At 41.2% G+C, this 23,433-nt stretch overlaps 2 protein-coding genes across 2 annotated transcripts in view; one reads left to right on the top strand and one right to left on the bottom strand.

Annotated features, from left to right (window-relative positions):
* The window catches only part of LOC131886662 (uncharacterized), a 61,090-nt gene extending 55,198 nt beyond the window's left edge, over window positions 1-5,892 (bottom strand). The window contains exons 1-2 of the mRNA XM_059235059.1: window positions 5,443-5,892; window positions 1,455-3,819 (exon numbers count right to left, since the gene is read on the bottom strand). Coding sequence (XP_059091042.1) covers window positions 1,455-3,819; window positions 5,443-5,892 — 2,815 coding nt within the window. The remainder of the gene's footprint in view (window positions 1-1,454; window positions 3,820-5,442) is intronic.
* Window positions 5,893-6,654: 762 nt separating this feature from the next.
* On the top strand, window positions 6,655-9,771 carry LOC131887041 (thymidine phosphorylase-like). The gene is made up of 5 exons (XM_059235531.1): window positions 6,655-6,766; window positions 6,839-7,129; window positions 8,258-8,473; window positions 8,672-9,106; window positions 9,187-9,771. Exons 2-5 carry the CDS (start codon window positions 6,842-6,844, stop codon window positions 9,640-9,642), a joined length of 1,395 nt encoding a protein of 464 aa, XP_059091514.1. The 5' UTR covers window positions 6,655-6,766; window positions 6,839-6,841; the 3' UTR covers window positions 9,643-9,771.
* Window positions 9,772-23,433: the final 13,662 nt, after the last annotated feature.

Genomic DNA, 23,433 nt, shown 5'->3' with positions numbered 1-23,433 from the left:
CCGACCGTGAAAAAAAGAACCGCACAGATCTAGAAGAGCTTCTCAAATGACCCAAGATCTGTGGATAAAAGGCCAAATCGTGTAACTTTCATTCGCGTTATGCGTGATTTCCTCAAATATTATACGTACACAACCCATAACGCAAACCTTGGTCGGCCCACCGTACCCTCTTGGTTGATAAAGGATCTCCCCTAGAGCAAATGTGCGGGGAAAATTGAAACGGTCATGCCTTTTTGTGGACACTCATCACGCCACCAAAGGCAGGCCTCTTCGACCTTAGAACCTTCTTTCCATTAGACGAGACACAACTTAGAGGATTACCTACCCTGGCTGCAAGACCAGAACGGATATCAAAAAGGGCACCAAAGTTACCCACACGAGTGATTGCAATTCCACGCCTTTGGGACTTGGGGCGGAGCAAGTTTGGCCCTTTTCAAGTGCCTTGTGAGATAGCTCGAGTGGACTGCATGGTGCAAAAATATCATCAACTAGAATCCCAGTGCATTCCGCAAGGGATGCTTGAAATAGTCCAGTAAGGAAGGAAGCAACGAATATCCCCGAGGAATCTTGTGAAGAGGCCTTCAAAATGGAGTGCGAACAAACCCATGAAACAAGACAGTTCAGAAGCGTTGGTCTGCGACAAGCATTTGAATTTATTTTTGTCCAAATATGGCCTTGAATAATGAGGGTTTCTCAAGTCCTTGAAGTGAACGCTCAAGGGAACGCTCAAGGGAAAAAAGATCAAGAAAAGAAGATTGTAAGAAAAAAAACCTGAATAAATTCAAGGTCCTTGTGAAAAGAACTCTCCACATGCTAATGCACAAAGCATTGAGTGCGTAAGTTACAACACGCCCAGCGTAAACTTGATGATTAGGCAGAGACAAGATTTTCGGCGAGTGATTTCTTCTCAGTTTAGAGACAAAGCGGGGGAAAAGCGATATATTTGCTAAAGAAAATTAACTGACTCATGACACGATCTATTGGAGACAGTTATGAAACTTCTTCTTCTTGGTCCATTTAAACGTTCAATACTATCAATCCAAGCGTTATATGACTTCTTAGGACAAAAAATAACGGAATTTCGAAAACGGAAGAGAAGGTAAGATATCAAAGTTACAGGCTAGAATTTGATTCTGGCGAGCCTTATTACTAATGCTTCCAATTGAACAAAGGTGAAAGGGCAAGCCATTAGGAAAAGGCCAACGAGAATCATATGCTACATTAAGCAACTAATTTTCCATTTTCTGTTTTAAAAGACATTTCCCAAGATAGTGAATATCCTCTAAATCTGTAGAATATTAGGTTACCTGTAATGGGAATAAAACTACTACATGCCGCAAGGATATGATCTATTATTTATCTTTGACCGTCAACAAGAAGTTATTGAGCAATCGAAAAGTACGGGTCCTAATAGGAATGGGAAGAAGATAGTTGTCATACAAGGAAGTCCTTACCTGATATAACAGTTGGAGGCGACATGGTGGAACTCAAATGAGAATGAATGGCTTGGGAAGTTCCAGGCGATGGAAATATATCAAGATCACTGTCCCAATTCAGAAGGGTGGAGGTTCGAAAGACCTCCTCCAGAACCTTGCTCACTGCACTCACGGAAGAACTCTCTTGAGAACTCTTACGACTTGGTAATGAGGAGTCCACACTTTCAGTCGAAGATGCAGGGGCACTGCAAGTATTCTTGCGTTGAAAGAATCTCCGTCGTTTCTCACCTGACAATGAGGTGCCCGCCGAGGATAACTTGGCAGCCGAAGAAATCCCTACGGAAGGAGGAGCAGCAGCAGCAGTAACACCACCACCACCGCCACCACCAACACCACCACCAGTGGCAAAAGGAATCGCCGATGAGGTCAAAGGGGATGACGTTCCTGAGTTGGACGGATCCTCGTCTTGAGTGGCCAGGTGGGGACCTTGACGATCCAAACTGGACGAGCGGGAGTAGAACCAGGACTTTGTTTCATCCATGGACCATTGCTTGACCATCCCCGCTCGTCGACGTTGAGCTACGGTGAGGACTCGAGGCAGTCTGCATGTGGAGTAACCTAAACTTTGCTCCAAGCGGTCCATGAGCTCTTCGCGTTCCATCTCACCAGGCACGTCCGAAACTATTCTGAGGGATGTTTGTGGCTGTCCAACAGGCTTCTGGACTACATCTCTCTCTACTGGGGTGGACACACTAGTTGTAGTCTTCTGGTAGTCGGGTGCGAGTGCATTGGGCTTGATCTGTTCACTTTTGGGGATCTGTTCCAAAGTGTTCGCAATTCCACCGAGAGTCGTTACATTCCAGGAGGAGCGTTTTTCACTTCCCTTTTGTGGCGTGGTGGCACATAAGTTAGACACTGAGCTCAAGTCGAAGGATTCATCGAAGCTCTCAGGATTCCTGCCCACCGAACACCCCTCCACAACTTCATGACGATAGAAGATGTTGTTTGTTGTTCCTGGAGACGGACGACCTCCACTGGAGTCATCAGCTCGCACCTCTGTTCCACATTCTTGTTCCTCCGACTTCTCGTCGTCTTTGACGCGACTTTGTTCTAGTTGCTCAGGCGTCTTAGTAGTTGGCGAGTTCCTCGCCCTCTGGGCTACTAGGAGGTCTCCTAGTTGCCCGCTGCGTATGCCTTTACAATTCAATCGTTGTTCTCGGAGCTCCCTTGATGATGATCCAAAATCCCCTCTATCGTCAAGCCTCACTGACGACGACGACGAAGATGATGATCTCGAACGACTGGGATCATGATTGCGTCTCAGCTTTGACGCCCCGACCACGCTCGATGGCTCAACGGTCTCATAGTTAGGCGCCATAAAACTGGGGCATGTCACACTCGGTGAAGAGGAGGAGGATAAGGCTCCACCACAACCACCACCACTACCACTACCACCAATGAATGATGTTTGCAAGTCATAATTGTTTCCATCTCGTGGCTTCTCCCGGCTCTGGAGGCCGTGACTGAGGCGTGCATTTTCTACGAGCTCATGACAACTCATAGCGGAAGACTCCTCATTAGCTATGGCTTTCTTCGATAGAGTGGTGGCACGTGGAGGAGTGCTCAGATCATTTCTCATTCTCCTTGAGATATTAGCATTGGGACTCTTGGCATAACTAGATCCCCCAGCACTACCACCGCATCCACCGGCACTGCTACGACATTGATTTTTATTGTCCTCCTCTGAGGTTGTCGTGTGGACCAAGGTCAAGTGATTGCGATCCAATGGTTGAGAGCCAACAATGTTTGATCTTGTCGTGGCCATTCCCTTACTTACGCCACACACGCACTTGGCACAATTCGAAAGCGAGGACAAATCCGACTTGGAGGACGGATCAGTGGTCGTGGCCAAAGTAGAATGCGGAGGATAGCTAGGCACGAGGCCCATCCATGAGTGTCCTCCAGCTCCGTTAGTAAATTTCGAACCACCCTGATCTGTGTTCAAAGACACAGAAGGAGACACGCCGACTTGTCCCACAGTATGTTTACACAAGAGGCTAGATCTCTCAACTTCCTTGATGCTCAAAGGAACACACTCCGAGGAGTGTTTGTGACCAGATTGAGTTCCACTTGCCAAATTACGAACACATTTTGTTTGAGTCCGGATGGGTTTGTCGTTCATCTCTTCGCGCCAATGACCTAAGGGTTCGGAAAACCCGCCACCTCCCACACTTGCACAACCACACACGTCAATGTTGAGCAATGAGTACACGCCACTGGATCCATCCTCGAGGTTCAGACCAATGGAATTCCACAAATCTTCAGGTGTGAGCCGTTTATTGCCATCTTGTGGAGACGAAAATGCCGACTGGATCCGCCGACCCTAAAACGAAGGCCAAGAATAGCGACTAGTAGTCAAGTGGCACACGGTATGGCACTAAAGGTGAACGAACAGTAGACAAAGTGTCAGAGTAAAGCGAACACGATGAGAACCAAGAGGAGGAAGAGAAATAGGAGAAGAAGGAGAAGGTGGAAGAGATGAAAAAGTTGGGAGGTCGCTGGGTATGGGAGAACAAGATGAGAGAGAGAGAGAAGGGACGAAACATGAATAAGTTTAAGAGAGGCTAAAGTAACAGGAAGGGCCAGAAGCAACCTCAGCTCTGAAACCATTCTCCCACCTACCCACCCCTCGAAAGAAAAAGATGAACCAGTTCGATGGGCGTCGACAGGGAGGGAATCACGTCGGGAAAACGGTATACTGAGATTCTCCGGAGGCAGAGGAGTCCTTTCGCCGTTCTGAATTCTCCTGACGTGAAAAGCAGCGCCCACAGGTATCTAATTTCAATCAGTTTGGAAGTGCTACGAAACACGCGCACTCAATGTTGAACTCATTCCCTTTTCAATTGATAAACCAATTATCTGTTCCTCACATTGGTACAAGCGGTGATGTTCATGATTACTTACTGACTTGCTTAAGCTTTAGTTTTGAGTTTCAAAAATAATGAAAACCAAAAGACCTGAGTTTATCAATTGATTAGTTAAACATCGCTCCATGCTCAAGCATGCTCATGTAAACATACCAAGCTTTACGTAGACATTTGTGCATCCACATTCTCGCAAAAGTTCAGAGATGCCTTTCATCTTTCGTCCGATCCTTCAAGGTAACGGGGCTTCTCAAAACCGTTTGCAAGTAGCAAGATGAGGGAAAGAGAATTGGAAAAGGGGGCGAAAAGAGCACCATCTACCTTTGAAGGCTCCAAAACGAACGCCTTCTGTGTGGGGCGAGACTCAACTTAAATTGATGGGGACAAATCTTCAGGGACCTTTGCATTCGCATAAGCTTAGAGATAAGCATTGTGTAATCCTCGCCAAAAGCTAAAAGCTTTATGAATCTGAAGTAGCTCTCTTCTCCGAAGGAGTGATGCGAAATGGAATTTCGAAAGCATAACCAAATGTGATTCAATGAAGAAAGTCCTTCTCTCGTGTTGGCATCGACCTTGATTGTATGTCGGCAACTTAAGCTCTTTGAAAATTTATGAAAGTTTGTTATCCACATACCGAAAAGTTTCGTGAGTGAAGGAAGTAATGTATGAATCCAAACCAAAAGAATCAAACATACTAGAGCGCTCCATTTGAAGCACCTTTTGTATATCTTTTATATTTTTGACATGAGCTGCGTTCTTGCCTTCCCTCGTCAATGAAGGCTGCTCTGTACGTATGCGGTCTTCACCGTCGCTCATAAGTTAAGAAAGGAAACCACGAACTGAGAAGGTTCTTTTTCTTTGTCGAGTGATTGTTTAACTTTCAGGCTTCCTACTTCTTCATTCTCCTTCTCCCCACTACGCTCCCTTCAAAGAAAGCTCAAAAGAAGGCAAGATGGTCACGAGGAACAAAACAAAACATCGTACCAAAGAATGTCACCTCAGCAACGCTGTTGTATTCAACGAGTGTAGCCATATTCTTCATGAATCACCCAATTCATTAAACATCTCAATGAGGGTCTTACCAACGGTTTGGGAGACGTTAATCCACTTTTGGGCGAGATGAGGGTCGAGTTGCCACGAACCGCCGCAGTCCGATTGTGTTGGCTATGGTTATTGTGTACTATCATGGATGTCGAGCGCTGCTCCACGCCAAACTCATACTTGGGATACAAAAGGCGACTGGGGGATGTTCCAGCACTGCCTTTGATGATCCTCCCCGTTTGATCCATGGAAACGCTCGAATCCGAGAAGGAACGCTTGGAGAATTTGTCCCGAAGGAAGCGAGCTCTTTTGAGCGAGCGAAACACGCTGTTCATGGGTGAAGTGGATCGGGATGAGTGGGCCGAGTTGGAATTGGAGGCTCCCGATTGCCCACAGGATGGGTCGCTGAGGAGTTGCTTGGAGCAGCTCTTGCCTGAGGGCGAACTTGCCAACTTTTGTTGACCTCGACCTCGGTTTGGAGACGTCAACATCGTGAGGCTTATGAATGTATTGTCTGCTGGACGACCATTCGCTGGCTTCGCAACCAAGTCATCTGAAACGGAATCATCGAGTTGGAAATGGATGCCGATCAATCATATTTGGGATCATGCTCATCTTCATTGGCGGATCACATTTTAAATGTCGGTCAAATACTCCCTGGAGAGCAACCTCATTCAAGGTTGGACCATTGGCAATCATCATCATCATTTCTCATTCAGGTATCGAGATGAAACAAGGTTTTGCCGGAACCAAAGACTTGAAGAGCATTGCATTTTCGCTCGTTATGCGGATTCGTTTATCAGTTTATGGCAATTTATTGCCAATTATTATGGCACTTTATTATTTGAAGGCAACAAACAAAAATAATCCGTCATTTTTTTAAATTCCCCATGTATTTGTATTGCAGCTTAGCACAAGAACAATTATTTCAATACTAGGCCTCTATTTTGTTTTGTAAGGTCCATTTGACTTCAATGAAAAAGAAATATGTTTCCGAATTATTGTGATTTATCATATTTTGTTTCGAAAACTTCCACCTTCCCTAGATTCGAGGAATGTTATGTAACAGCTAAACACTTTTTGGGAAATGCCACCTTGATCATCATCCGTTTTCGCCCCTACTCGCAACATTTGTATCTGAGATGCCAAACTCGTTTCGTAGACCAATTCGAGGGAGGAAATCATTGTATTCTATCTTTGCTGAACCTGGAAACCTGTTTTCAAGAAGTTCGTCCGTTAGTAGAATAACATGTATGAGAATGATTGTCTCTCATTTTCACGGCCAACAGGGTGGCATTCCGACGAGGGGTCGATTTCATCAGTGTGATCAGAAACCTTCAGGCAACAAGACTCCTGCGATCCCACGTACTTGAACATTCTCGAATTTGACCCTAAAAGTAGGATTCCTCAGACCAACTCTAATCCTCTTTTGCCCAGATTATGGCCGACATCAACGTTCGCATCCCGGATCTGATCGAGAAGAAAAAGGACGGAAAAGAGTTTACGGATGACGAGATTAAGTTCTTCATTGACAAATTGCTCTCGGGAGGTGTGGCAGACTCCCAATTGGGAGCTTGGCTGATGGCCACTTGCATCCGCGGACTCAACACCCAAGAGACTTACGCTCTTACTAAGGCCATGACTGATACAGGGTCCATGCTTCAATGGCCAGAAGAGTGGAAATCCATTTTGGTGGATAAACATAGTACTGGGGGAGTGGGCGATAAGGTCAGTTTGATACTTAAAAAATATCAATTCACAGAAAACTTATTTTACTATAAATCATCTTAAGAGCTCTGTTTGAATGGCACCTCTTCCCGAGTTCAAGATGAAATCAAAGATTGATGCTATTTGATACGAATGGATGAGAGGGATGTCGTTTGGACGTGTAACGCATTTTTCTCATCAAACTCTGAGACATTGACTTGAGTCTGGATACAAAGTAGAACAAGTTTCTCAAACGTCAGTTAACCTTCACTCAAGTTCTAGTTGGTGCACGCAGATCAAATACTACTCATGTTGCGTTAAAATGTGCCTCTGTCTTTTATCATGAGGCGAGTTTGACGTTCCTCTAAGGCATCGTTCAGCACCTGAAGTAGATCTGTTGTGTGAGAGAGTACAAGATGTTCGTATTGCCTTAGTAGCAAAAGACCATTCGACAATTATTTGGACTAAATTCTTTTCAAAATATCGTTTTGGGTTCCAGGGGTTTTAGGAGCTCTCAACTTCACTGATCATACATGATCAATGATGTTATTTACTCAAATGGAACCAAGGAAGGCATAGGTTGGGATATTTTTCTTCCGTTCGACTGTAGTCCCAAAGCCTTTGCGAACTGAAGATCAAGAATTATTGGTTTGTCACAGAAGAAATAGGATAGAGTGCCAAGGTCGACAAAACCTGTCTCATAAACAAAGGTCCTCGAATATTGCTCTATTGGCAAGTGGGATTGCGATCCAACCAGAGTGCCTTGGGCTAAGATATCTTTGTTCCATTTGGGAAACTGATCTCCGAATCCAGGTCCCTCGAGCACCGAAACTTGTCTCTCGTTTCCACTTTTGAGGGGAAACACTTGCCAAGTTCTAATGCCTGTGTGCTTGAATGTAAAACATGTCGACTTTATTCAATTGACAGTCTTTTCACGTTCTCGACCATCAAGGCTCAAAGGCTCAAAGGCTCAAAGAGCCCTTATTAGAGGTTGAGTGACTGGAAAGAGGAAGGAAACGTGGGTAATTTGTGATGAAAGATTGGTAATAAAAAAAGATGTTTGTGGCAAATCAAGCATTTGCTTTTGACTCGCATATGATAATGGGATTAACTGACGTTCATTTGCATCCTCATTTTCCCCATGCTTAGGTGTCGTTGGTTCTTGCCCCAGCTTTGGCTGCCGTCGGGCTCAAAGTCCCCATGATATCTGGTCGGGGCTTAGGAATTACAGGAGGCACTTTGGACAAATTGGAATCCATCCCAGGATATCGGGTATCGTTATCGGTAAAGGAGATCCACAACATCTTGGATCAAGTGGGGTGTTGCATAGCTGGTCAAACGGGTACAATTGCTCCCGCAGACAAGGTAAGCTCTATTCCCGATGAGGTAAATTGCGCCTTGGACCCTTCTAAGAACACGATAATCTCCAAAACTTCCCAAGAGGGAACAAAAATTGTCATCGGCAATTTTGGTCTCTTCTTCGTTGTGTTCTAAAATCATGTTCACCGTGACTTTGGATCTACTTGCATATCTTTTCAACCTTTTTTTAATCTTCTATTATAGAAAATGTATGCATGCCGAGACATTACGGGTACTGTTCAAAATTTGAGTCTGGTGACTTCCTCGATTGTCTGCAAGAAGGCTGCAGAGAATTTGAGGGCTCTAGTCTTGGACGTCAAGTTCGGGAACGGGAGCTTTTGCACGACAGAGGACGAGGCTGCCAAATTAGCTGCCTCGTTGATTAGTGTTTCCAGGAAGTTTGGCATGAAAACCTCAGCCGTGATATCCTCTATGAATTGCCCATTGGGATGTACAGTGGGCAATTCCTTAGAAGTTGAGGAGAGCATTGAGTGCTTGAAAGGCAAAGGCCCTGCCGACTTGCGAGAGCTAGTGATCGTGGAAGGAAGTCTTCTCATGGCTTCGGTCAAAGACATCTCCTTAGAGGAAGGCGAGATTGCCATCAAAACCGTGCTAGACGATGGGTCCGCTTTGTCCAAGGTATACACCATGAAAGTTCCCAGCTAATTCGCACAAAGTGCGCATCGAAGCTCATCATTTTCGTTTCTCTTTTCTTATAGTTTAGAGACATGATAATGCTCCAGGGGGTGTCCCGAGAGACCGCCGAAGACTTGTGCCATGGATCAATTTGGAAGGCTCTCAAATCTCCTCAAACCACCACAGACATTAAGGCCAAGAAGTCGGGTGTGGTGCGGAACATTAATGCTCGAAAAGTGGCCACTGTCAGCCAGTTTCTTGGGGCTGGTCGAGCTCAACCTTCGGATCAAATTGACCATAGCGTTGGGGTGAAACTAAAGCTCTTGAATGGTCAAAAAGTGGGATTTGGCGAATCCTGGGCCACCGTCTATCATCAGGGCGAGGCATTACCCGAGCACCTTCTGGAAATCATGGCAGAGGCCATTGAGATCGACGAGGTCGCTTGTTCCACCAATGGAGCGTCCCCATCTCCCAGCAAAATCGTGAGAACTGTTACCGACACAGATGCAACGAACAACCTGGTCCAATCCCTTTCATGAGACATGTCAAGTTTTCTTTTCTGTTTCGCTTTTAAAAATGCTTCTTCTTGCGTTGCCATTTTTTCTTTACTGCCATCGCACATGCGGGAAAGTAATGTTCTCCTTTATAATAAATTCATATCAACCAAGCCTCTTGACGGCCACCAGGAAATGGAACACAATTTTCAGCAGGATCCAAAGAGATTCTCTGGCAGCCATACCTGGCGAAGGGGCATGGAAACACTGTGGAAACAAGTTTCCAACGATTTCCTGTTCCAAAAAAAAGATTAGAGGAATTAAGATACCCAAACGGCAGGATTGAAACCCGAGCATTCTGAGGAAAAATAAAACTTTTTGAAACTTTTGTCGCGTCATTCGGATCAGTCGGTTTCCAAAAGCCAGAAGAATCAGGTAGTCATCTAAAGTTCCTCCAAGAAACGGCCACTTTTATCTCCAACAGATGTTACCGGATTGAGTTCTGCAGACGATCGGTTTCCTATACATCAGAATTTGTCACGTTTGGGGGCTTGAACTTCGTGGATCAATTACTATATACTCCCAATATATACTGTATATTCGCCTTCTTTTGGATTTGCCACCCAACCATCTGTGAGGTTTATTTTTATCCTCAAGCTTGATTCGAACTGCCGATTCGACGAACGAAACCGTAACAAGGGGATAAGAAAAGATCACAGAAGGAGGACTGCTTATTCTTGTGGGGCCAAAGCGAGGATGCCCATGGCGTAACACTCTTCATTTGCCCTCAAAGATAGATTACAACGGTGGTCTGAGTGGATCAGATAATATTGGTTCTTTCCAGTCTTTGTTCCCGCAATCCTCTGTGAACAAAGATTCGTGTTTAGGGCACGCGCTTTTGAATTCAAAGCCTTATCCCTATTTTGGTCCAAGGCTCTGCCCGAACTCTAAGGGTCCTTTCTTGTGGCATTACCGTATGTTGGTATTGTTGGTTCTTACTTGCCAGAAAACTCAGGGATAAAAGAAGGATCATGCATCTCCCCGATTTGGTAGATTAACCCATACCACAGATATCAACATAGCTTGAACATTTTATAGCGATGATTCTCTTCAGTTGTTTTTAAGTTGGAATATGTCTGTCTGGGGTGTAAAATAACACTTTCAAATTTCAAAACGACAAATGAAGACAATGCTTTTTTTCAGACAGCAAATGACAAGCACAAATTTTGCAACCCACTCACAATTGTAAGTGTGCTAATTTCTGATCATCAGCAAATGTTTAGTGCCACATGATTCTTTTTGATCCTCGATCTTCAGTTTGTTTGTCATGATTCTTGTGGGTGACCAAAATTATTTGGTTCTTTGGCCTATCGTACAATCAATCCTGTTTTTTGAGAGAGCCAATACCATGTGACATGAAAGTATTGAGCCACAGGAAATAACATCACCCTTCTTATTTTGTGCCAAACTATTTCATTCAATAACCAGAGCAGCCTCCACTTTACTGGAAGGCTTAATCGTTGCTCGATTTAACTTCTTTGATGATTTGTTCAACTTTGAATCATGGTAGACTGTGTATATATTTTCTTTTAAAATGGGGGTCACATGAATGGGTGCAAAACTTTCTGGTTACAATTTATACCTTTTGATGAAAAGAAATTCGGTTTCAGTCGAATATTTTGATAACTCTTTTCAATGTCCTGGTGAATGTTGTAACTTGGCAATTCGCCTCTAGATTTGAAGTTATGTTGCTCTACATTGGAATCAAATCCTTTGGTGTATCGAATATCATTTGGCGGGTAAGCAATAAACATGAACACAAATATCGTACCAAAGTATTTCAATTCAATCCAACCATGGTTTTCTTGTTCAGGTTTTTGATGGCTAATTCGCCAACAGTGACTACTTGATTAAGGAAATCATTTAATTTTGGGATTAATTCGCTTGCCTCGTGCTTTACAAAAACGTTCGTGTCAAAACGGTTTCAGGCAAATTTGAACGATAAAGATTTTTTTTTGTCTCGAACGTCTTATTACATGGTTTAATTTCCCCAAAAACGTGAACCAGGCAAATCCATCTGAAAAAGAACCACTTATTCGTATTAACACCTCATGTTGTTCCAATTTTCAAAGGGAGAGATAAGTCGCTCCCCAGTAACTATAGGCCGATTTCTCTCACTTCGAATATTGCAAAGGTGTTTGAGAAGATCATGAAGGTCAAACTTGTTGAATTTCTTCATTCAAGTCAATGAAGTCCTTTCTCATAGTCAGCATGGGTTCCGAGCACATTTTAGCACGCTTACCCAATTGATTGAACATATAGATCAGGTTATTGAGGGACTAAAGAGCCATGAATCAGTTGATGTAGTTTATCTCGACTTTGTTAAGGCCTTTGGCAAGGTAGATCATGGTCTTTTAGTGAGGCTCCATGAGATTGGGATCCAAGGTAAGGTTCTCAATTGGTTAAGAAGTTTCATTTATGATAGGAAGCAATTGGTTAAGTTTGAGGGATCCTTTAGTGACATACATCATGTCAAGTCAGGTGTTCTTCAGGGCTCCATTTTGGGTCCTCTCCTTTGCAATTTCTTCATTGCTCCGCTTCAGAAGCTTGGTAGTAGTAATGTCAGTATCTCTTCCTATGCTGATGATGCAAAATTGGTAGTTGGCAGGAATGGTCAGAATTCCGGTTGTCTGTTAGAGGTCCTAGACCAAATATATGCCTGGGTTGCTGCGAGTAATATGACACTGAACGGAATGAAATTCCGCTCAATGACCTTTGGGTCGACGCCATTAAACACTCAACTATTAGATGATGAACGTAAGGGCATTCAGCAGGTCTCATTCATGAGGGATTTAGGTGTAGTCCTCCAAGATAATGGAAAGTTCGATGAGCATATCCAGTTGAAAGTTGGTAACACTTTTCAAACATGTGGTTGGATCGTCAGAGATATCAGAGATAGCATCACGATGCTAACTCTGTACAAGTCAATTGTTCAGCCACATCTTGAATATTCTTCATCCATTTGGGCTCCAATTAGTTCAGCAGGTGGTTGAGTATATCGCACATTTAAGTCCAGAGATAGTATCACGATGCTAACTCTGTACAAGTCGATTGTTCAGCCGCATCTTGAATATGCCTCTCCCATTTGGGCTCCAATTAGTTCAACAGGTTTGCAAAAACTCGAGCAGGTCCAAAGATGTTTTACATTGAGGATATGAGAGAGCTCTCGTATTGGGAGAGGTTAGAAAGTTTGGGATTGTACAGTATTCAGAGAAGGTACGAAAGATATTTGATACTGTACGTTTTCAAAAGCATTCATGAGCTTTGTCGCAACCCAGGATTTAGGGTCAATTGTAGTGACCGTAGAGGCTTAACGTGCGTTTTGAGAACAGCCCTCGAGAATCCAGGCTAGTTAAAACAATGAAGTCCAACTCTCTTCTTTCTCGGGCTCCTTCGTTGTTCAATTTGCTGCCCTCAAATATTCGTAGGGCGTATGTAGGCGTTGATCCATTAGCAGGATTTAAGTCAGACTTGGACAAGTTTTTGATTAAACTCCCCGATCAACCTTATATTCAAGGGCTAGCCAGATCACAACATATATTGATAATAAGTGCATTTCGTATTTGGTTAGCATATACCGGGGCTTACTGTCAACGTCAAAGGTCTGTCAGGTAGCCCAAACTCAAAGGGAAGCTGGAAAAGACCCGTCAGATCTTTGAATTAACTTCTTTTGTCGTACTCGGAACAAAAAAGTAACTACCCTCATTGGAAATGAATGCGGCTCAAAGTGGCCTACGGTGAGCAAGCCTAACCCATCAAAACTAAAATAGCGCACTCTGACGGGTAGAACTCGTATGTTTCTATCATAACAAAAGGCCCGTTCAATATAGATTGGTTCAGATGGAGGTTTTGAGCAAGGTAATCCAAAGTCAACTTCGTTCGGATCGCATTTGAATGTTGCACCGTCTCAAGAATCAAGGGCCAAGTTTTGGAATGACAGGATTCCTTACAAGGAGTGGAGGAAAAAGTTTTGACGTTTGTCAAGACAACGAAAACAAGAGTACGTTGGTTTTGGCTTCTGTGATACTCGGGGAGTTGAACACCCACTTGGTTCTTTATTTTGGGATGCCTTTGCTCAAAATAAGTCCACCTAAGCAATTGAGGACGAGCAAACCCGAGAAAACTCTCATGTGAATGCATCGAGTCAAGAGAATGAGTCTGCGACAACATCCTTGTTCTTGTTATTTTCCAACACGTCTGAAATGAAGATAAAGTGCCAAAAACACACAGGGGGATATCGCGTCATGTTTCCAGGTGGCATTGTCACGAACTTAATTATCAACCAAGGAGCTAAAAGCCGAAACGAAGTGACATGGTCTTATCTAAGATGTGAGAGGTCAAGTTATCCCAAGGCTCTAGGTCATCTTGTCAATGAGATATACCCGTATTCTCAAGGCCTATTGCATTGACATGATAACGTCGCTTCCCTCGAGATGGTATGAATACCGAAGAAACATCTTCTTTCCGTCTATCTTTTTTTACTCATAAGTCTGTCTTAGACTCAATGTCTTACCATCTATTCATGTGAATGGCAGTGCATATTTAATGGGTCAGATGTCCCACGAGAGACATCCATAACTGATCATTCTCCACTTCGAATCACGCTCCTACTCACTCATTCAGACAATGTTCCACTGGCGCGTCCAACTCGACTTGAATTCAAGACTCACTTCTCGCTCTCAAAAAGGTGATGGATAAGAGCACTTGTTGGAGAAAACTCGTTGACACTTGGAACTTGAGTGACTAAGCCATCCCTCCTTGTTCAACTTTGACTCTTGATTGCTTGGATTTTCTTTATCATGCGGGAACACTGAGACGATGACGGCCTTAATCGACAATGACGAGCAATTCGGTAATGGAACAAGGCAGGTCCAAATCAAATGGCAAAATTCGCCAACACACCACAATCCCCCATATGAGCTTAAAGCCCTGAGAGGCTTTAGTTTGTTGTCCTCGACAGGTTCGGGTGTGTTTGCCAAGACCTCTCATAGGGAATGGGAAAAGTCAATTACCCGCTCATGGATTCCGTCGAGTCTGGTTCAATCCCTTCGCAATGTCGTCTTTCTTCGAGTATGCTTGTTCCACAGCATCTTGCTCAATCGCAAGGAACTTCTGGGAGGGAAACGTATCGGCGAGAAAAGAGAGAAGACTCTCTCGGACAGGGCGCGAGGAAGGCTTTTTGTGCGACGAGAGGAGGCCTCATCGTGAGAGAATGGAAAAAACGATGGACTTGGGAGTCTTCCTCCGAACTTCGGTCAACGGCCCCGTCGTTTACGTTTACTGGCTCTTCAGAAATCAGGGCGAGGGAAAGAAAACTAGTTAGGGAGATCGGAAATATGCCCATTTTCTCAAACTAGGTTAAAAGATATGGACACTGGCCTAACTTTGAGTCCTTGAGTTGATATAATGGTACGGTATAATGCATGGACTCTTATGAGAGGACAGGACACGGCTTTCTATCGAATGCCTGCAAGTTAGGCCAGTTAGTAGAATCAAGGCAATTCCTCCAGCATCAAGAAAGCAAAGACAATGGGCTAAATTAGGCGGAGTGCTTCATAGATAATAGACCTTTTCTGATAAGTTTGGAAATGTTTTGAATTTTATTACAAAAAGTTTATATGGTAAATGAGACAATAATGAGCATTAAGTGGATCAATAAAACAGTCAAATTGGCATGAATAGGTTATTCAAAAGTGAAATAAGTGGCAAAAGGTGCGGTAAACACTAATGAAGACACAAAGAAAGAATAACTGAGGATGAGAGGATTTCGGCCACAAAGCCAGGAAAGCCACTCTTGAGCTTACTAAAGAATTCACGATTGCCATCTGGAACTTTTATTCAAAACATTCTTTTGAAAGACTACCATTGCCCATTCACTGATAAATCAATTGATTGGCCTTGCGTACACACCCCATTTTAACATAAGAACATTTAAAACAATTATGTGCATAGGAATGATTTCTTTCAAATAAGAGGTTTAACTGAAGCTAGATGTCTTATCATTGGAGTGGAGTCCCACCAATCTTATGAACATTTCTGGTTGAACGCTTCAATGAATTTGGTTGATGGTAGAAGTACCAAAAATTGTTTAAGCTGTTGTACTTTTTCCCAAGAAATAGCATTCTATAAATACAAGGCATTCAATAGAGTCATGGAAAAGAAAGGTTACTCAGAGGTAGAGCATACCTTCTTTGGGAGTTACTGACATTTCAAGAGTGAGAGCCCATACTTTCATAATTAAAGGTCTCACATGTTGTTCCTGTTTTTCATCAAAATTGCTTGATTTTTAGGTCATAAATTCTAACCAAAATCCGTTACAAAAGCATTGAAGTAATGTCAAGAAACTTGTGATTCAATGGTTTATTTAAGCGCTTTAGTAATTTTAAGGCTCAAAATGTTGATTTAGATTTTATTGTTGGCCTTTGGCTTACAGGGTAAAGAAAGTTACATTTGTATTTTCTATTCTATGTTTCTCCTTTCTATTCTGTCTTTACTTGCTTTCACTGTAAGAAAATGTATGAAAATGTTATTTAAGAACAATTTTGTGACGTGTTTAGGGAGAAGATGTGGTCCAGTGGTAAGCACAGTTTCCTATCATGAGATACGTCCCTGGTTCAATTGTAGACATCAACCACACCCACTGATGGAGAACCAAACTATTAGGAACTATAGCACTGCCTATTGGAAACATAAAAGCATGATGTGATAGCTAGTTTTGTTGGCTAGGGAAGTTTCGCCCCTCCCTCCCCTAACACCCCAAAACAAAAAAAAATCAGAATCCTCTGCTTTAGGTTATTTTATCGCTGGAAATTGCGAATTAAAGTTACAGACCCCCAAAAACGCCAAAACAGGTTCAAATATAATCTAAACTACATAAACCATACTTAAGACCCCTTTTGATAAGAGAGAAACCATTTTGCATATTGACAGGATAATTCCAAAACTTTACTCTGAGCAGTATTACAAACAAATGAATATTGGAGCAATTCTTAGTTCGCCATGAGACAATTAATTGGCACTCCCCATTCATTGTACTTTTAAGTATGTTGGAAATCTAGTTTAGATCTATCTTTAAGTCTACTTCCAAACATGTACCATTAATGGATCCATAACGTATTTATAAGTATTTATTCTGGGTTGATATTCAAAATTGTCAATGACAATGCCTCAGACCAGTCCCTGACCAGCCTTGGACCAAACTTTGGGGAAGGTTTGGTGATCACAAAATTTGTCGCTACCTTGGTAGAGGGTCCTTGTAAGAATGCAACGTAATGACGTCATCGTTCATTATTGGATGAGGGGGAGAAGAAAAGTGGAACTGACGGTGGTATGGCTAAATCATGAAAGTTGGAAGAGTAATGGTTTGATGAATATTTTAGGATATGTTCATGGTCAAGAGAGTCTTTTCGAGAAGCTTGTGGTATGATCTACAGCTTATTGATGTACAACAGGCTCATAAGGCCCACGAGTATTGACAGCCATCGAATCGGAGAAAGATAGGTTATTGAAAGAGAAGTATGATTGATCATTTCCTTTTACTTCCCTCGTAAGCTTTCAATAAAATCTAGACAGCTCTTAATTACTGTAATTGAACTGATTTCATAACTTGATTAAACATCCTTAACAACCGTAAGTAGTTTGTGTGTAGTTTTTCCTGTTTGGTATGTAGTTGAACAATCTTCGCTAATTGTTAATTATTTTTGTGTAGAAACTCTATTTTCAAAAAACGCAAGTAAACAGCTGGGCTGTTTTTTGATGAACAAGAGACTTCCAAACCAGAAAAGGATAGCTATCAAGCTGTTATTTTACCCTTTACTTAATTGATTTGATGTTATGGACATGCCTAAATGTTGAAAAGTTGAGTGATTCTTTAGCAGATGAGCTTCATTGAATTTTTAATTTTCAGTTGCTCTCGGAAGACTGGTTTATTATAACACCTCATTGCATCTACTTAAAAGTTTGTAACTTCTCATCGAAATTTGTGACATTTGAAATTTTTAATGGATTGAGGGAAACGAAACGACTTTTTATTGGTTTATCTGTGGTGAATATAACCTCTTGTATTGCGGCTTTTAGGGTCCCAAACATATGATTTAATCTTTGACTAATCGTCCGTTACTTGGTATCATTGAATAATTTCTTACCTCCAAAGGTGAATTTCCTTAAACACTTGTACCTGTAGGTTAAGGCTGGGATGGTACTCACAATGAACATCTGCGCATCACTTTGACCATTCATACCGGTTAACGTCCAAGGCCTCTAACTCTGAGGTGAGAGCATTAAAAAACAGGCCTCTGGACACTGAACGAAATTCCCTGGCGAGTGCTGATATAGTGTGGGAAGGAAATTTATTGACTCATGCGCAGATTCCACACATTCATCCCTAAGAACTATCACGATCTGTTTCGATAATTCCGACAATATTAAATTAGGATTACTCCTAATTAGTTACCTAATACCATCAGACGATTGAATCAAAATATTTATTACTGGAGGGAAAAAGTCACGAGTCGTCGTTTTAATTTGTCTCTTCCGAACGACTCGCCGAAAAACGGAAGTTGCCTATATCTCGAATAACATACAATTTCACAGGGACGGAGGTCTGTGATTGGTGGGTTTGAGATTCTCCTGGTAGATTGCAATGGATCTGCTACACGTGTTGAATATTATAAATAGACTGTGCTCATGATTTTAACAAGACTTCAAACACCGTGTGGGTCGTCTTTCTGGTGCACAGTGGTAAAAATATCCTTTCAAGTTTTGACTGAAATTCCCAGACACATCTTGGCACTTTTCTACCTCAGAAAAAAATTAATATCAAGTTTCAATATCACAAAAACGAAAGATTATTTTCCTTTTTCTTGCATAATCTAACAATAGCTAAACAGGTTGCAAAATGTCACTTAAAACACACTGAAAGTGTAATATTCGAAAATGTGTTTTACAATCATCATGTGTACATTAAGTTACGCATTCAATTGAATTCTGAGGACAATACATTCAAAACAGACTTTTGGAGTCCGATTTAGGTGCTTTAGTTGCGTGGTTATCAATGAGCCTTGAGAAGAAACAGCTGCAGGATCATGTTACGGAAAATAATCACTAGATGGCAGTACCCCAATGGTCAACAAACGAATTCGAATAGGCACTGATAAGTAGTTTTTGAGACCACAGAATCTCTGGTTTTATCAAGATGCGATTGCAAAACTACTTTTGGTTTGTGCTAGGATACAACATTTTTCACTCATTTTGAGACTACTGCATTGATTGTGGCAAAAAGCTATGAAAATTTAAATTGCTTACAAGGTTGAGTGATTCAATAATTTTCTTGACGACCTGTTGCAAGCGGAAATGAGAGGTTATCATATTCCAGGTCATGCGTCGAGAAACCTTTTTTAAAGAAAATTAATGTATTCCATCACTTTGACCATGAAAAAAGGCAAAACAATCTTTTAGTTGCAATGAAAATCTCGAACATGCAGGATTGTGAATACCTCTGACAAACCAGCAAAAATGAACGTCCCTTTGGGTCTTCTGGCAGCCATATTGTCAAGGAAACCAAGAAATAGGTTAGGCATAAACTAGCAAAGGAGACTTTAGAATCAAAAAGGGTTTTACTTTTTACTTGCCGGTTTGTATTTTATTTTGATTTTGTTACATTCAAGTCTTTTTGGATCAGCAAACCTATGCTCTCAGGACTATTTTGCTCAAGAACATGAAGAAGAGAGCAAAAAATATGTCAATTCATATGGCCTCTATACCTGAGGCAGAGCGTTGTGAAACAAACTGCACTAGGCTGATTCAAGGTAACCCATGAAGACATATGGAGATGTTTGAACTTATTTTCCAAAAAATGCAATTTTGGCTTCTTTCTTGCCATCTTTGGGGCTTACATAATTTGTTCTGCCTGAATTTCTACCCATTTTTATCCCTCATTGAAAGGCTCTAGGAGCAGGACTCAGCATATAATAACCTCAGATTACTGCTTTTGACGAATTGTCAAAAAAAATGTTGAATTTCTCAACCTTGGGAGCAATCTAAAAGGTTATTACTCTTTTGTTGTAATCAATGCAATTGTCTGAAAATGAGTGAAAAATGTAGCATGGGTCCCCTAGTACAAACAGAAACTAGTTTTGCAATCACATCTTAATAAAATCTGAGATTATGTGGTCCCAAAAGCTACCTGTCTGAATTTGGCTGTTGACCTTTGGGGTACTGCCATCTAGTGGCTATCTTCCAGAACTTAATCCTGGAGTTGTTTCTTCTCAAGATTCATTTGCAGTATTGTGTTGAACAGAATCATTGATGTCATCTTCAACACTATGAGTCATCCGAAGAAGATCATGGGCCTTTTTTTGCCCTGCCTTGCATGCATGCCATTTTATACTGGGTTATTTACATAGGAATAGATTGCGAGTAAAGATAAAGGAACTATGTAAGACTAGGATTTGGATGGGTGCACAGATCATATAACAACTAGATGTTACATTTGCCTGACCTCGGTGCATAGGAAAATGGATTTTGTGTCAACAACTCTGAACACCAAAAAGAGGAGGGTGACTGCCTGATCAGTACTAACAAACTACAATCCCTGGTTCTTCAACAAACGTAATTGGTGACAAACTCACTCAGAATCCGACCATGCTGGCCAATGAAAAAGCATGAGTCAATGTACACCAAAATGTATGTACCACCTGATGAAGGCAAGTGTTTACATTTTTGCTCGTGCTATGAGCGAGTAATGACTAGACGTAATTATATGGTCTGTGATGGGTGCAACAAGACAAGCTTGAATCTCTGTCTGACAAGTTGATTTCTGTATTAATTGGTTTCAATAAACATTTTCTCACTTCACAAACTTAGAATAATGTTATAGCATATCAAATATCATTGACCATCACAACATGAGAAAACATGTCCAAAGGTCTTTGTCTTTGGAACAAAGTAAACTAACCCTTTTTCAAAAAACAAGGGTTTTCTGGTTGCCCGCTATAGACAGATGTATGAAACTGAATATGCCATCTTCAACCTTAAACATGATCTATAATCATGAAGCCAACTATTGGCCAGTCTGTTCTCATTTACCTTTGGCTTGCTTGGCTTGGTCCTCTTATTTTGATAGCAGCAAAGTGAGGCTTTATGAAAAATGTTGGGTTGGTTGAAAAAGAGTACCAATTCACTGGTTTCATAACTACAATTTGTGACTTTGTTTTCAATTGAAGATTACGCTTTCAGCTTCGCCCATCTATCCGTGGTAGATGACTAAAAAGAAGCCTTATTGGCTTATAATTGTGGTGAAGATTGCGCCAAAGCTCTCATCTAACGCAATGCTACATTTTCATAATCCCGCAACTAAAGTACCTAAATCAGACTCCAAAAGTCCGTTTGATAATACATACAACAAACAATGTCATAGATTTTGTCGTTTCTTGAAGACTGTGTTGAAACTGATTAAAAATAGCTTCTTTAGTGAAATGAATAGCTATTTGTGAAATTTTCAGTGACCTAAAGGACTAAATGACCTTTGGACGGTTCTAAAATCAATTTTCAAAAATCTGCTTTTTTTGAGGCTTTTAAATATGTTTGTGTAGGGTTTTAAGTTAATTTGAAATTATGCAAGTAAAAGAATAATAATCTTTCAATTTTGTGACAATAAAAAGTCGATATTGATTCTTTGGGAAATTAAATTAACATATAGCCGGTGCCTTTTGGCACAAAAAACGATGAAATTTGGATCACTAAATACCATGTTACCTTCTAGGGGCGTAATAGATGATATCATGATTTATATTCACGAGCTATCTAGATGAGCTCCTAATTTTGCATTGAGTAGATTTTTGAAAATTATAGTTTTTATAATGTTTTAAGGTTTGTAAGTTTTTTAAGTGGGCTAGAATTCCGGAAAGTAATAAAATCAAAGTTGTTCCATATGACTTTTTGGTGGTAGAAAAATGCCAAACTGTGTTCGCGAGAGAAGAGGGGTAAGTTGATTGATGAGGAATCTCGGTACAGTTTTGCTGGTATTAAGTCTAGGTCCTCAATGCATATGCATACCTGTATATCTAGTTAAGGACTTCTAAAAATATGGACTGCTAACGTGTTTCCCACCAAATTGGTCTGTTCTTGGTCAAAGCAACTCAGAGCCACTTTTTGTAATAAAGTAATAAATTAAGAAACCTTTATCTTATTAATTAATGGCTAGTATTTTTTTCTCATTTTCTGGTAAAGGCATTCGTTTGAACATTCTGTTGTCAAATGCTTATGTAGCTGACAAAGAGCAGGCCAAAAATTCACATTTTATGTGGTGATTACCAGGTAACTACTTTGACCACAAACTCTGAGCACCCTAAATATGTCTTTGGGCCTAAATTTGACTAAATTCAGCCATTGGACAAGACCTTATGATACTTTGAAGTGTTAATTTTGAATGAAATGAATGGTTCCAGGGTTACAAAAGTTTCCCTTCCGTTTGCAGTCCACATCTCCAACAATCCGTGATCTTGAAGGCAATTTGAGGTTAGTGAAAGAGATATGACGTTAAACTGCCTTGATGAAAGTCTTGCAATTTTTTCCGTGAAATGCTGCAGGCATTTCTTGTGACAAAACGAATTTAAGAACGAAATAAAACTTGTCGCATAAGGTTTCATCAAAAAAATAAAGGAGCGTTAAATTTAATAAAAATAAATTTAAAAATCGTCGGAAATTTGAGTAAGGTTCAGGCAGGAAAAAGTCAGTTTGGGTTTAGTTCAATCACTAAGGGTTGGGGGACAACGGTTTGGAATTCCGTGAAATGTTTGGCGCTTCACCCCGTAAGATTTTAGCTCCATCAAACGACTGGACGTAAAGTTATACATCTCAAAACTTTTTAAGTAATTCATTACAGAATGAATGAGCTAGTAATTACCAGAAGAGGGGTGACTCTTTCATGTGGTGGCCTATTGTCTACTGCACTTTGAGAGCGTACAACTTTTGACCCAAGTGTTTCAGCAAGCTGAAAATTGGAATACGAGCGTACATATTTCTAGCGTCTTGCCGACAGTCCCCTTTGGAGAATATGCAATGCAATCCATTGGCTCAAATTGAAGTTGTTATTTGTCAACTTTAGCGCCCCCGTTCCAAGCATTCATGGTTCAGTGTTACTCAATGCCAGGGCTTCAGTTGTTTCTAAAAAAAAAAGAAACAAATTATGGTTCCCGTTGTTTTGGTCAAAGTGAGCAATTAATTACATTGAAAAAAGCAATGGCGTTTTCATAGAGTATGAGTGGCCAATATTTCAAGGCTATTCTTACCTCATCATGGCCATCACTCAACATATCTGCGAAACAAAATGGGCACTATTTGTTAAATTATGTCAAATACAGGGAAGTGGGTTTCTGCTCATTGAGGAAGAATGAACAAAAATACAAATAACCCACAGGAGTTGTGCTTTAAAGCAGAATGTACAAAAGCACAACTTTCCCACCAATGAAACTCTGATATTGCCAGTGGAATGCAACAATGACACAACATTAATGAAAAATGGTGCTATAAGATTCAAGGCCACGAGCACCTTTAATGCTGCTGAGAGCATGCACAATTTTTGACCCAAATCTTCCCTTTTATATGTAGAATATTAATGAATGATGTATTGTCACGAAATATAAATTTGCAAATTTGCCATTCATACACAAGAATATTTAGATTTATCGTATTCTTCCATTCTGACGGCCTCACACTGATTACTCCCAAAGGCCAGTCGTTGACCACGCACTAAACCTATACTAGAAGGGTTGAAAC

This window comes from Tigriopus californicus, chromosome 9 (genome assembly GCF_007210705.1).
Source record: "Tigriopus californicus strain San Diego chromosome 9, Tcal_SD_v2.1, whole genome shotgun sequence".
In the NCBI taxonomy this organism is placed as follows: domain Eukaryota; kingdom Metazoa; phylum Arthropoda; class Copepoda; order Harpacticoida; family Harpacticidae; genus Tigriopus; species Tigriopus californicus.
The sequence above is the reverse complement of the archived record's forward strand: the minus strand, read 5'-3'. Positions and strand labels throughout refer to the sequence as shown.

Bases quoted from the DNA above. Each gene is read 5' to 3' on its own strand.
- LOC131887041 (XM_059235531.1), top strand. From the start codon at position 6,842: ATGGCCGACATCAACGTTCGCATCCCGGATCTGATCGAGAAGAAAAAG. The intron at 7,130-8,257 runs GTCAGTTTGATA...CCCCATGCTTAG, and splicing joins CTGGGGGAGTGGGCGATAAG to GTGTCGTTGGTTCTTGCCCC. The intron at 8,474-8,671 runs GTAAGCTCTATT...CTTCTATTATAG, and splicing joins CAATTGCTCCCGCAGACAAG to AAAATGTATGCATGCCGAGA.